Source organism: Gymnodraco acuticeps, unplaced genomic scaffold, assembly GCF_902827175.1.
Source record: "Gymnodraco acuticeps unplaced genomic scaffold, fGymAcu1.1, whole genome shotgun sequence".
NCBI lineage: Eukaryota > Metazoa > Chordata > Actinopteri > Perciformes > Bathydraconidae > Gymnodraco > Gymnodraco acuticeps.
Window position 1 is genome coordinate 86914 of NW_022990597.1, and position 14340 is coordinate 101253.

A 14340-nucleotide genomic window follows, 5' to 3' on the forward strand; every position below is an offset into this window, starting at 1 on the left:
TTTATATCCAGTTTACTTCGTTTTAACATTGCTATTGCTTTGTATGTCGGGGGCAAGAGATTCATGTGATTGGTTGTTGCTGCTGTGCGGACCAGTAGCGTAGGCAGAAATGTACTTAGGGTGGGCCTGTAAAAATATAGGGTGGGCCAGATTTTTCTTCTGCGCATCAGAAACTAACCACAATCCCGCCGGTACCGGTGGCAGATTACTTCCTTCCGGGAGATTCATGTGATTGGTTGTTGGTCGCCTTGCTCGCAAAAAATCGCCAAGCTTCAGACACGCCCAGCTTCAAGCTTTTTCGATGCCTGTAGTGTAGACGGGCCGTTAGAGGGCGAAGCCGTACGGTACGTCCACACAGCAGCTTTAGACGATTCGTCCACCGCTTCCAACGCTTCTCTGCCCATTGACTTTGAATGGGGATGACGTCACTTTGCCTCGCTTTGCGCCGAACTGCATTGTGGGGGAGCGAAGCGAAGATTTCCAGGATTTTCAGGATTTCAAAGTTGAGCAATATTCAACTTTTGAAGCTGAGCTGGAAGCGTCAGCCAATCAAATCCCGTTTATGCAAATCTGACAGTAGAAGCGCTAGCCAATCAAAACGCGTGTAAACTGGGAGAGCCAGACCGCAGTTCATTTCCTCATATTCCAAACGAGAAATTACGGTAGCAAATCACCCGGTTCTTTACGACCAGAACTATTAACGGGATACAAACCGAGGAACCAGGCATGGAGGGAGGTGGCAGAGACAGTGGGTGAAACTGGTAGGTTTTCGCCTGTTTGGGGAGTTTATATATATATATATATATATATATTGCTCGCATAAAATCCTCGGGGTTTTTTTGCTTTGTATGTCGGGGGCGGGAGATTCATGTGATTGGTTGTTGGTCTCGTTGCTCGCAAAAATCCCCAAGCTTTCAGACACGCCCAGCTCCAAGATTTTCAAGATTTTTGAAAAGCTGCTGTGTGGACGTACCGTTATACGATATAGAACTGGGGTTACGTAATGTAACCCAGCTTCTATGAGTATAGGCGCAGCCCTCTAAGGTTCGGGCCCCACTGGCTCTGCGAATAACTGAAGAAAAGCTGTTGGAGTGGATTGTAGGGCCTACTTCCTATTTATACGGAAGTGAGTCCGTATGTGGGGCCCACGTCATAGGTGGGCGTGGAATAAGTCTGTCAGTGCTGCACACGTGCAGTGGGGATTACCCAATAGCGATAGCCTTAGAGGGCTGCGCCTATACTCATAGAAGCTGGGTTACATTACGTAACCCCAGTTCTGCTCTGTATGTTTCTTGTAGCCTTGAAATAAAGGTATTTTCTGTTAAACCTGCATTTGGGTCCTGCCTGCTTCGCTCAACCCTGACAAACACAAGATAAAAAAAACACAGAAAATTAAAATTAAAATGTATAAAAGAATGCAGCTTTCCAGGTTTTTGTAAGATTCCCTGCTTACAAATTCTTCACAACTCAAATTTGTATTAATTTAAAATCCAAAACAAGTACATTTCTGCAGATGAATTCATGCTAATGCAAAAGGAAAAACCCCAACAATGACAATAAAACATGCAGATGTTTAAACAATATTTAAAATAATTAGCATGATTCCCCACTAACACATTTCAAAGCAAACATTTTAAATCTGGCACAAAAATCTGGAAAATAAATTCTTATTTAAAATCAAATCCCAGCACATGTCTGCAGATGAACCCAGCGTGTCTCACCTGAGAGGTTTGTTCTCTCCCTCGGCTCGCTCTCTAACGGCACGCGGTGGTTTTATATTTGTGACCTGATGCTTTGAAAACAGCAGGGGGAACACAGTGAGGGTGTGTGTGTGTGTGTGTGTGTGTGTGTGTGTGTGTGTGTGTTTGACACCTGGTGTTAAATATAGCCCGCTGACGAGCACCATTGTGTGAGCTAATCCGGGACTTTATTGTGTTCGGCGGGAATCCCAAATTCAAGATCCCACAATCCTCCGGGCTTACGCGGTGGACTCCACATCACCATCTATTTTGTTTTGTGGAAGACAGCAAATAGAGGGGGGTGTACAGAGGCTTTGGATAATTAACTTTTGGAAGGAAATAAGTTAAATGAATTGTAAGTTTAGTGAGTACATTATCAATATAACATCCTATTAATGTTAATTCTTTATGAATGATGAAAGGTTACTTAAACATTTTTTTCTTAATGTTCTAAAATGGTTTGGGCCCCCGTGGTGAGGGTGTTTGGGGTGGCCAATAGGGTGGCCAGGATTCATTCGGGGGTGGCCGTGGCCACTCCCAGCCACCCCCCAGCTCCGCCACTGTGCTCCGACCGTCCACACTCACAACAACGGCTAGACATAAATAAAGCAGCGACTGTATTCTCCATGACACAGGCAGTCTGTGGTTTGTACTTGTTTAACTTTTGTCTAGTTTCTGAACAGATATGAAGAGCTGTGAGCTCTGAGTGCTAACAGCTAACGGATGACGTTGGTTTTGTGTTTCGCATTGAAGATGACGTCACGGCTCCGCCTACACTGCGTTACTATAGTTACTGCCCCAGTTCCTAAACTGTAATTGAAACGCAGCATAAAGTGAGCCTGGCCTACCAAGGCCTAACATACCGTACGTACTAAGCCGTGTGAGGCCCTGCAGTGGAAATGCGCATTAGAGATGTCCCGCCCCTTAGCCTAACTTTGGAACTTTGGGATTTTAGCCTTTGCAGACCATTTACATGCACAAAAGCCTATATGACGCACTGCAGGAAAAGAAAACCCAGAAAAGGGCTTCTTTAAGTAAAAGTACTATAAAAATACACATTTTTCTAAATTAAAAGTTATTATGTTATTGTTAATAGCAACATAGTAATTAAAGTATTAAACATGAAAGTAACAAAAGAAAATGGAGAATACGTTTTAAAAAAACACATCAAAAAAACTAGAATAGAACTATAAAATAAATCTATTGCAGTAAAAATTCAACTTTTCCCTCGTGCAGTAAAAGAGTGAATTGGCATAAAAAGAAAATACTCGAGTAAAGTGAAAATACCTCAAATTTGCACTTAAGTAAAATACTTAGTAAATGTAATTATTCCACTGGTTTTCAGGAGGTTATACATTTGTGTGATAATAAAACAATATAATTAGAAACGGATGACACCACTCAGGTGTGTGTGTGTGTGTGTGTGTGTGTGTGTGTGTGTGTGTGTGTGTGTGTGTGTGTGTGTGTGTGTGTGTGTGTGTGTGTGTGTGTGTGTGTGTGTGTGTGTGTGTGTGTGTGTGTGTGTGTGTGTGTGTGTGACACCTGGTGTTAAATATAGCCCGCTGACGAGCACCATTGTGTGAGCTAATCCGGGACTTTATTGTGTTCGGCGGGAATCCCAAATTCAAGATCCCACAATCCTCCGGGCTTACGCGGTGGACTCCACATCACCATCTATTTTGTTTTGTGGAAGACAGCATCATTCGGGTCTATTTTTCCCTTCGCTGCTTTGTTGAGCATGTGAGATGATGGATGGCTCATGAAATGTCTCTTTCTGAAATGTGCCTTTATGAGGAAACTGTTGTTTTATTGCTTCCATTTACAATGCTATGGTTTGTTTGTTATCTGGTTGTTTTCATGGTTTTCTTGACTTTAAGTTATATTCATTGGCTTGATTTAAGTTGGTTCTAATTTGCTTTCCCCTAATTGTATTATTTATAAAATATACATTTACATATTGTGCTTGTTTATAGTTTGTATCTGTGAGTAAAAAGTACAATATATGTTTCTGTAGTGGACTCAAAGTATAGAGTACAATACAAATATAGCTTACTATTGAGTAAGCTCTAAGGCAGGGGGGTCAAACTCAAATACACAGTGGGCCAAAATAAAAAAATGGGTACTAGTCGAGGGCCGGACTGGTTCAATGTTTATTGCAGAACTTATTGAAATGAACTTATTGCACATATTAAACCTGGAACTAACAAAGCTTAAATGATTGCCTATAAAAACAACATTAAATAATCAGCTGCATTCATTTCTTATGGCTCTATCTGCAGCTTTTCCAGAGTCATTTATTATGAGTACATTTTCCCACAGGCCAACAACAGCTTCAACAAAACTATTTCCCTCAAAGAACAAACCAAACCTGCCCTGTTGTCGTGAGAGAGAAAGTGCAGAAGGAAACATTGAACTCAGTGTGCTGCTCTGTGATGCTAGCTCAGATGCTTGGCATCTCATCTTGGGTGCAAGGTCATCAATGTTTGGGCTCAGGCTCTGAGCTGAGGAGACCCTCAGGATGGAGTGAAGGTGTGCGTGCAATATACCGGAGGGCCAGATCTAATAGCAATTGAAAATTATAATGCGGGCCGAAATGAAATCCACCAAGGGCCGGATTTGGCCCCCGGGCCTCGAGTTTGACACATGTGGTTTAAAACAACCACGAGTGATACAATATCCACAAACAATTAAAGTACATTTAAAGAAAGATAGTTGAGCACAATTCTAAAACAGCTCAGCTCTTCTGCTTTTATTCAGATAAATTGCACTTATTCAATCACTGTCATTTGTCATATTGTGTTTTTATCATAAGCGTATTCCACATTGTATATATTATAGTTTATTTTGCTCATTTTATGATTTTATGATATTTGTACTATTTTTTCTATTTATGCTCTTTCTGATAATTCTAATGACTCTTGTTGTGTTTATCTATGCACCGATAATAACTCCCTGTATGTAAATAATTACTCTGCAAATTCTGATTCCGATTTTGTAAAGTGTTTCAAATAAACAGTAATACAAAAAGCAATACTTCTAAATATCAAACAATGTTCTTTTCAAACCAATCATCATATTTATCCTATCATATCCACCCTGTAGGTTCAGTAGTATGTTATTAGGATCCTTGTTGATGCTGTTTTCTGATAGCTTTGCACCTACGTGATAATATGTCCGTGTTGTTTGGTAACACGTTGCACCACATTCCCTCCAGATCCCGGATCAAAATACTGTCCGGATGTTTCTGCTGCTCATGTCCCAGTGTGTGTGTTACGGATCCTGAGAGAGTGCTAACAGGATAACCAGACCCCCCCTGGATGGATGAGTACCTGTGTGTTTTACACCGGGGGCCCCAGGCTCTGTGACCTCTGGGGAGCCATCATGGGTCCGGCTGCAGATTAGAGCAGTTTAGCAGGGGCCACCATGTCGCCTCCTCTGGCTCTCAGACTGAAATAGCAGCGCTGCAGCTCATCATAAAGCTCCCATACTGTCCCTGTGCGGAGAGCAAGCTGTAAAAACACTCAAATAAGACCGCTGCTCATCCTCACTCTTTGAGCATGCATTAGAAGTTGTTAAAAGATAATGGGCACGAGTCTCTGTATCCATAAATACTAAATACTACTAACTGCTTCCAATACTTGCAAAGGTATGCCTACTAATTATGCTTGGTTTACGCATTCTAGTGGTATAATTGCATGTAGTTTTATTGTTACATGACTTCATCCTTCTGCTAATGATCTGCCACTACTAGTTTTGCTACTGCAAGATGACTAAGTTCAAGATTTCGTCTGTCTTTGGTGGCCTAACAGTGAATAATTGTATAGTTTGGAGTGTTTTTTCTTTCGTTTCAGAATACATGTATCCTTCTTAACCTGCTAAAATCTTGCACCAACATGCAAATGATTAAAAAATCCAGTTTAACCCCCCAGGTGTCTCACGGAAAGTACATGTTGTAATTCAAGTCCTTGAGAAAAAAGAGATACAAGGATTGAAATGTGCCAAATGTCCATTGTGAAATATTATAACGATCCCAGACACAGCATATTATACTCTTATCAGTCATTAACTACTTCATGAATTACTAAGCAAACATACTAAATGTAATTAAATAAAGATTTATTTTGTGAGGCCAAGATATTGTACATTTGTTATCATACAATGTTATCTTTGGCATTCATTTGGACATAAATAGATAAGATAAGAGAGGTTTTATTGTCTGATATCTACACTATAGTGCAGTAGAGTTCATCAAAGAATACAATTGCAAACATTTGGTCCAAATAACAGTCACAACAAGATGTAAGACTAATGACTACAACATATTGCAATAACAAACATGTAGAATACTAGTGCAATAATTGAATAATATAAGAAAGCCTTGTGTTATTAACACAAGTTAAACACATTTAAAGTTACATTATTTAAAGTAAAAGCAGTTTTCTGTTCCCACTCTGATTATATCTATGATGTAGTCTAGTAAGGTGCAAGTAGTCATTGAATGCAGCTTAATACGGTTATTATCGTATTATTATTTAAAACTAAACAGAAACTTTCAGATGAATCCAATTTATATTATTGTATTCTTTGTCTTCTTACTATCAGATATTTTTAATCAAATCATCCGTAAATAAAATCAACTAAAAACAAAAAGCTAAAATGTAAACGGACAGTGCCGTTTTATTGTTGCTATGGAAACGTGTAAACTCTGGCGTTGCTTGGGAACCAAGCTAACATTAGAAAGACGGCGTTAGCTCCGCTTGGCTAACTCAAAAACTCATTTTAAAAAGTAGAATAAAACAAGAAGACGTTTAAACGAGTGACAGTGGACAGTGGTTTCTAAACGGTGTCACCGAAAGTTAACACTGGCTCTGCGTTTTGGAGGATTTACAGCTCGTTGTGTTGACTTTAGTTGACTTGAAGTGAGAAAGCTAACAAGCTAACCTAGCATTAGCCGGTCGGTTAGCTAAAGCTGTCATGTCGGAGAGGAGAGAAAATGAAGAGCAGGAGGTGAACGAATATGAAGAAGAGGAGGAAGACACGGACACAAATGTTGAACCAGGAGGAAATACTGTAGAGCAGCCGGCAGAGGACGACAGAGAGCCGGGGAGGAGAGGAGAGGAGGAGCAGGAAGACAGGACGACCCCAGGTGAGTTTAATTAGACTACAAATAAACTACAGGTGAGTTTAGATAGACTACAGGTGATTTTAGATAGACTTCAGGTGAGTTTCGATAGACTACAAATAAACTACAGGTGAGTTTAGATAGACTACAGGTGATTTTAGATAGACTTCAGGTGAGTTTCGATAGACTACAGGTGAGTTTAGTTGTACTACATCTAATTATCTAAAATGTAAATAGACTACAGGTGAGTCCTGTTTAGGCGAGTTTAGATACACTACAGATGAGTTTATTAGACTACAGGTGAATTTAGGTAGTTTCACTACAGGTTAGTTTAGACAGACTACAGGTGACAGTGTTTCCCACAGATCTGTTGGTCGTTTGTTAGCAGACCCTTCATGCGATGGCAGAGTGAACAGGTACAGGCAGGGCCCATACTGATAGCCCTATAGTTTAAATCTACTACCCACAAATAAACATATGGATATGGGTTACTAGTTAAAAAAAAATTGTAAATGTATTTAGGAACCTGTCCATGTGATTTTAAGTGGAGGTGGACCTCAGATCCTCTAGGGGGGTCCGGGGGCATGCCCCCCGGTAAGATTTGTTTTTATATTTTGGAGTTAAATGCATCAATCTGGTGCATTTTGAGGGGAAAATAAAGAGACTAGATCTATGGGAACACCTATGAAACAGAACTGTATACATTTCAATAATCATAAAATCATGGCCATAACCAATAACATACCATTTCCAATAGGAAACAACACTGGCCCCTTCAAATGGAAATATGTGTTTACATATATGGTGACCAAACCGTTTGAGACCCACTGAGAACTTAGACTAAATTAATCTAAACACTCAGAGTCCTTTACCTCACCTGAGCTGAGGTTATCCCGAGCTTGAATGACACACAGAGACCAATCAAGGGCTTTGATTTATGATCTGTATGACAGTGGCCATGTCGGCAGGCCACATCATGTGGACAGCCAGTCACCCTGTGTGAGGCAGACCACATCATGGAGACAGCCAGTCCCCCTGTGTGAGGCAGGCCACATCATGTGGACAGCCAGTCACCCTGTGTGAGGCAGACCACATCATGTAGACAGCCAGTCACCCTGTGTGAGGCAGGCCACATCATGTGGACAGCCAGTCACCCTGTGTGAGGCAGACCACATCATGGAGACAGCCAGTCACCCTGTGTGAGGCAGACCACATCATGTAGACAGCCAGTCCCCCTGTGTGAGGCAGACCACATCATGTAGACAGCCAGTCACCCTGTGTGAGGCAGACCACATCATGGAGACAGCCAGTCACCCTGTGTGAGGCAGACCACATCATGTAGACAGCCAGTCACCCTGTGTGAGGCAGACCACATCATGTAGACAGCCAGTCCCCCTGTGTGAGGCAGACCACATCATGTAGACAGCCAGTCACGCTGTGTGAGGCAGACCACATCATGTAGACAGCCAGTCACCCTGTGTGAGGCAGACCACATCATGGAGACAGCCAGTCACCCTGTGTGAGGCAGACCACATCATGTAGACAGCCAGTCACCCTGTGTGAGGCAGACCACATCATGTAGACAGCCAGTCACCTTGTGTGAGGCAGGCCACATCATGGAGACAGCCAGTCACCCTGTGTGAGGCAGACCACATCATGTAGACAGCCAGTCACCCTGTGTGAGGCAGACCACATCATGAAGACAGCCAGTCACCCTGTGTGAGGCAGACCACATCATGTAGACAGCCAGTCACCCTGTGTGAGGCAGACCACATCATGTAGACAGCCAGTCACCCTGTGTGAGGCAGACCACATCATGAAGACAGCCAGTCACCCTGTGTGAGGCAGACCACATCATGTAGACAGCCAGTCACCCTGTGTGAGGCAGGCCACATCATGGAGACAGCCAGTCCCCCTGTGTGAGGCAGACCACATCATGTAGACAGCCAGTCACCCTGTGTGAGGCAGACCACATCATGTAGACAGCCAGTCACCCTGTGTGAGGCAGACCACATCATGAAGACAGCCAGTCACCCTGTGTGAGGCAGACCACATCATGTAGACAGCCAGTCACCCTGTGTGAGGCAGACCACATCATGTAGACAGCCAGTCACCCTGTGTGAGGCAGACCACATCATGGAGACAGCCAGTCACCCTGTGTGAGGCAGACCACATCATGTAGACAGCCAGTCACCCTGTGTGAGGCAGACCACATCATGAAGACAGCCAGTCACCCTGTGTGAGGCAGACCACATCATGTAGACAGCCAGTCACGCTGTGTGAGGCAGACCACATCATGTAGACAGCCAGTCACCCTGTGTGAGGCAGACCACATCATGTAGACAGCCAGTCACGCTGTGTGAGGCAGACCACATCATGTAGACAGCCAGTCCCCCTGTGTGAGGCAGACCACATCATGTAGACAGCCAGTCCCCCTGTGTGAGGCAGACCACATCATGTAGACAGCCAGTCACGCTGTGTGAGGCAGGCCACATCATGTAGACAGCCAGTCCCCCTGTGTGAGGCAGACCACATCATGTAGACAGCCAGTCCCCCTGTGTGAGGCAGACCACATCATGTAGACAGCCAGTCACCCTGTGTGAGGCAGACCACATCATGAAGACAGCCAGTCACCCTGTGTGAGGCAGACCACATCATGTAGACAGCCAGTCCCCCCTGTGTGAGGCAGACCACATCATGAAGACAGCCAGTCACCCTGTGTGAGGCAGACCACATCATGTAGACAGCCAGTCACCCTGTGTGAGGCAGACCACATCATGTAGACAGCCAGTCACCCTGTGTGAGGCAGGCCACATCATGTAGACAGCCAGTCCCCCTGTGTGAGGCAGGCCACATCATGTAGACAGCCAGTCCCCCTGTGTGAGGCAGACCACATCATGGAGACAGCCAGTCACCCTGTGTGAGGCAGACCACATCATGTAGACAGCCAGTCACCCTGTGTGAGGCAGGCCACATCATGCAGACAGCCAGTCACCCTGTGTGAGGCAGGCCACATCATGTAGACAGCCAGTCTCCCTGTGTGAGGCAGACCACATCATGGAGACAGCCAGTCACCCTGTGTGAGGCAGGCCACATCATGTAGACAGCCAGTCCCCCTGTGTGAGGCAGACCACATCATGTAGACAGCCAGTCCCCCTGTGTGAGGCAGACCACATCATGTAGACAGCCAGTCACCCTGTGTGAGGCAGGCCACATCATGTAGACAGCCAGTCCCCCTGTGTGAGGCAGACCACATCATGTAGACAGCCAGTCCCCCTGTGTGAGGCAGGCCACATCATGTAGACAGCCAGTCACCCTGTGTGAGGCAGGCCACATCATGTAGACAGCCAGTCCCCCTGTGTGAGGCAGACCACATCATGTAGACAGCCAGTCACCCTGTGTGAGGCAGACCACATCATGGAGACAGCCAGTCACCCTGTGTGAGGCAGACCACATCATGTAGACAGCCAGTCCCCCTGTGTGAGGCAGACCACATCATGTAGACAGCCAGTCACCCTGTGTGAGGCAGACCACATCATGTAGACAGCCAGTCCCCCTGTGTGAGGCAGGCCACATCATGTAGACAGCCAGTCCCCCTGTGTGAGGCAGACCACATCATGTAGACAGCCAGTCCCCCTGTGTGAGGCAGACCACATCATGTAGACAGCCAGTCACCCTGTGTGAGGCAGACCACATCATGTAGACAGCCAGTCCCCCTGTGTGAGGCAGACCACATCATGTAGACAGCCAGTCCCCCTGTGTGAGGCAGACCACATCATGTAGACAGCCAGTCCCCCTGTGTGAGGCAGGCCACATCATGTAGACAGCCAGTCACCCTGTGTGAGGCAGACCACATCATGTAGACAGCCAGTCACCCTGTGTGAGGCAGACCACATCATGTAGACAGCCAGTCACCCTGTGTGAGGCAGACCACATCATGTAGACAGCCAGTCCCCCTGTGTGAGGCAGACCACATCATGTAGACAGCCAGTCCCCCTGTGTGAGGCAGACCACATCATGTAGACAGCCAGTCACCCTGTGTGAGGCAGGCCACATCATGTAGACAGCCAGTCACCCTGTGTGAGGCAGACCACATCATGCAGACAGCCAGTCACCCTGTGTGAGGCAGATCACATCATGCAGACAGCCAGTCACCCTGTGTGAGGCAGATCACATCATGGAGACAGCCAGTCCCCCTGTGTGAGGCAGACCACATCATGTAGACAGCCAGTCACCCTGTGTGAGGCAGACCACATCATGCAGACAGCCAGTCACCCTGTGTGAGGCAGACCACATCATGCAGACAGCCAGTCACCCTGTGTGAGGCAGACCACATCATGTAGACAGCCAGTCACCCTGTGTGAGGCAGGCCACATCATGTAGACAGCCAGTCCCCCTGTGTGAGGCAGGCCACATCATGTAGACAGCCAGTCACCCTGTGTGAGGCAGACCACATCATGCAGACAGCCAGTCACCCTGTGTGAGGCAGGCCACATCATGTAGACAGCCAGTCACCCTGTGAGGCAGACCACTTAACAGGCCAGGCCATCGGGAAACCCCCGGTCCTCCCGATGGCCAGTCCGGGACTGGGTACTGGAGGCGTAGAGTGAGGGATCATTGTCCACAAGTTCATTGATCGCAGATAGCGTCGTGGTCGCGGACGAAAAAAAAGAAAAAAAACAATTTAAAAAAAAAGAAAAAACTAAATGGGTCATGAAATAGACTTGGGCGGCCGTTAATATACCTGGGCGGCCCGCCCAAGTACTGTATAGTCTATGTGTGGGAAATCCTGGGTGAGCTTAGATAGACTACAGGTGAGTTTAAGTAGACTACAGGTGAGTTTAGATAGACTACAGGTGAGTTTAGATAGACTACAGGTGAGTTTAAGTAGACTACAGGTGAGTTTAGATAGACTACAGGTGAGCTTAGATAGACTACAGGTGAGCTTAGATAGACTACAGGTGAGTTTAGATAGACTACAGGTGAGTTTAAGTAGACTACAGGTGAGTTTAGATAGACTACAGGTGAGTTTAGATAGACTACAGGTGAGTTTAAGTAGACTACAGGTGAGTTTAGATAGACTACAGGTGAGTTTAAGTAGACTACAGGTTAGTTTAGATAGACTACAGGTGAGTTTAGATAGACTACAGGTGAGTTTAGATAGACTACAGGTTAGTTTAGATAGACTACAGGTGAGTTTAGATAGACTACAGGTGAGTTTAGATAGACTACAGGTGAGTTTAAGTAGACTACAGGTGAGTTTAGATAGACTACAGGTTAGTTTAGATAGACTACAGGTGAGTTTAGATAGACTACAGGTGAGTTTAAGTAGACTACAGGTGAGTTTAGATAGACTACAGGTGAGCTTTAAGTAGACTACAGGTGAGTTTAGATAGACTACAGGTGAGTTTAAGTAGACTACAGGTGAGTTTAGATAGACTACAGGTGAGTTTAGATAGACTACAGGTGAGTTAGATAGACTACAGGTGAGTTTAAGTAGACTACAGGTGAGTTTAGATAGACTACAGGTGAGTTTAAGTAGACTACAGGTGAGTTAAGTAGACTACAGGTGAGTTTTAGATAGACTACAGGTGAGTTAGATAGACTACAGGTGGTTATAGACTACGGTAGTTAGATACTACAGGTGAGTTTAAGTAGACTACAGGTGAGTTTAGATAGACTACAGGTGAGCTTAGATAGACTACAGGTGAGTTTAGATAGACTACAGGTGAGTTTAGATAGACTACAGGTTAGTTTAGATAGACTACAGGTGAGTTTAAGTAGACTACAGGTGAGTTTAGATAGACTACAGGTGAGTTTAGATAGACTACAGGTGAGTTTAGATAGACTACAGGTGAGTTTAGATAGACTACAGGTGAGTTTAAGTAGACTACAGGTGAGTTTAGATAGACTACAGGTGAGTTTAGATAGACTACAGGTGAGTTTAGATAGACTACAGGTTAGTTTAGATAGACTACAGGTGAGTTTAGATAGACTACAGGTGAGTTTAGATAGACTACAGGTTAGTTTAGATAGACTACAGGTTAGTTTAGATAGACTACAGGTGAGTTTAGATAGACTACAGGTGAGCTTAGATAGACTACAGGTTAGTTTTTAGATGACTACAGGTTAGTTTTAGAAGACTACAGGTGAGTTTAGATAGACTAAGGTGAGTTTAAGTAGACTACAGGTGAGTTTAGATAGACTACAGGTGAGTTTAGATAGACTACAGGTGAGTTTAGATAGACTACAGGTGAGTTTAAGTAGACTACAGGTTAGTTTAGATAGACTACAGGTGAGTTTAGATAGACTACAGGTGAGTTTAGATAGACTACAGGTGAGTTTAAGTAGACTACAGGTGAGTTTAAGTAGACTACAGGTGAGTTTAGATAGACTACAGGTGAGTTTAAGTAGACTACAGGTGAGTTTAGATAGACTACAGGTGAGTTTAAGTAGACTACAGGTGAGTTTAGATAGACTACAGGTTAGTTTAGATAGACTACAGGTGAGTTTAGATAGACTACAGGTGAGTTTAAGTAGACTACAGGTGAGTTTAGATAGACTACAGGTGAGTTTAAGTAGACTACAGGTGAGTTTAGATAGACTACAGTTCTTGATGTCTTTAAGGATGTGTTAAAGCATGCTTTAATTGTGATATTTGACTAGTATAATTGTCATAGACATTAATGTGTCCCTCTCTGGACTGTGCAGATGTGCTGGAGGCCGCAGAAGAAGCTGCATCTGATCTGCAGGACGGTCTTATAGGGCCTGGTAACTCAGTGGCAACAGGTGAGAAAAACCACTTCAGAAATCTGCATCTGATATCAATAATTCAACAGGAATACATTTCAGATTCAGTGGCTGACAGTTGGAAATGTGGATGATTTCTCAGTAACAAATATTACACACACTGGCCTGACTTCAGGGTGATATCAGCCTTTGAGTATCTGTCCATAATAGTTTTTTTAACATAAGCTTGATGTTGAAATGAAATGACACTAGTCGTGCATTAAAAAATAATCTAGTTATTGACATGTGTCACTTTCATTTGCAATTTCAATGTGATAATCTGGACCTTGCTGACTGTACAGAAACTCAGGCGGATCTGTCCCATGATGCCGAGCAGCTCGGAGAGCCTCAGAGAACAGAACATGTTGGAAACTCCACGGCGACAGGTAACTGATCCATAGACAATAACAAAGTATCATGAGCCAATAACCACAGGAAACAGAAACAGTCAAATTGAGTCTAAATGTTACTTTTTTAATGTACTTTCTTGTACCGTTATTAATTTCATCAGGCTCAGCAGTCTGTTCAACTTTTGCTGATTATATTGTATATTATGTTAAAATACAATAATAGTAAAGTCGTCTCTTATGTTTAGTATATGTGAAGACGATAATAAAACGTAAATAAACTACTTTGATAGCAAAACAAACAAAGCTATTATGTAAAAACTCAGTTAAAGCAGGAAGAAAG

At 44.0% G+C, this 14340-nt stretch overlaps 1 protein-coding gene across 1 annotated transcript in view; it reads left to right on the top strand.

Moving 5' to 3' along the window:
• Window positions 1-6464: 6464 nt before the first annotated feature.
• The window catches only part of iqub (IQ motif and ubiquitin domain containing), a 35688-nt gene continuing 27812 nt past the window's right edge, over window positions 6465-14340 (top strand). Inside the window, 3 exon segments of the mRNA XM_034228925.1 lie at window positions 6465-6885; window positions 13573-13650; window positions 13953-14036. Coding sequence (XP_034084816.1) covers window positions 6714-6885; window positions 13573-13650; window positions 13953-14036 — 334 coding nt within the window. The 5' untranslated portion in view covers window positions 6465-6713.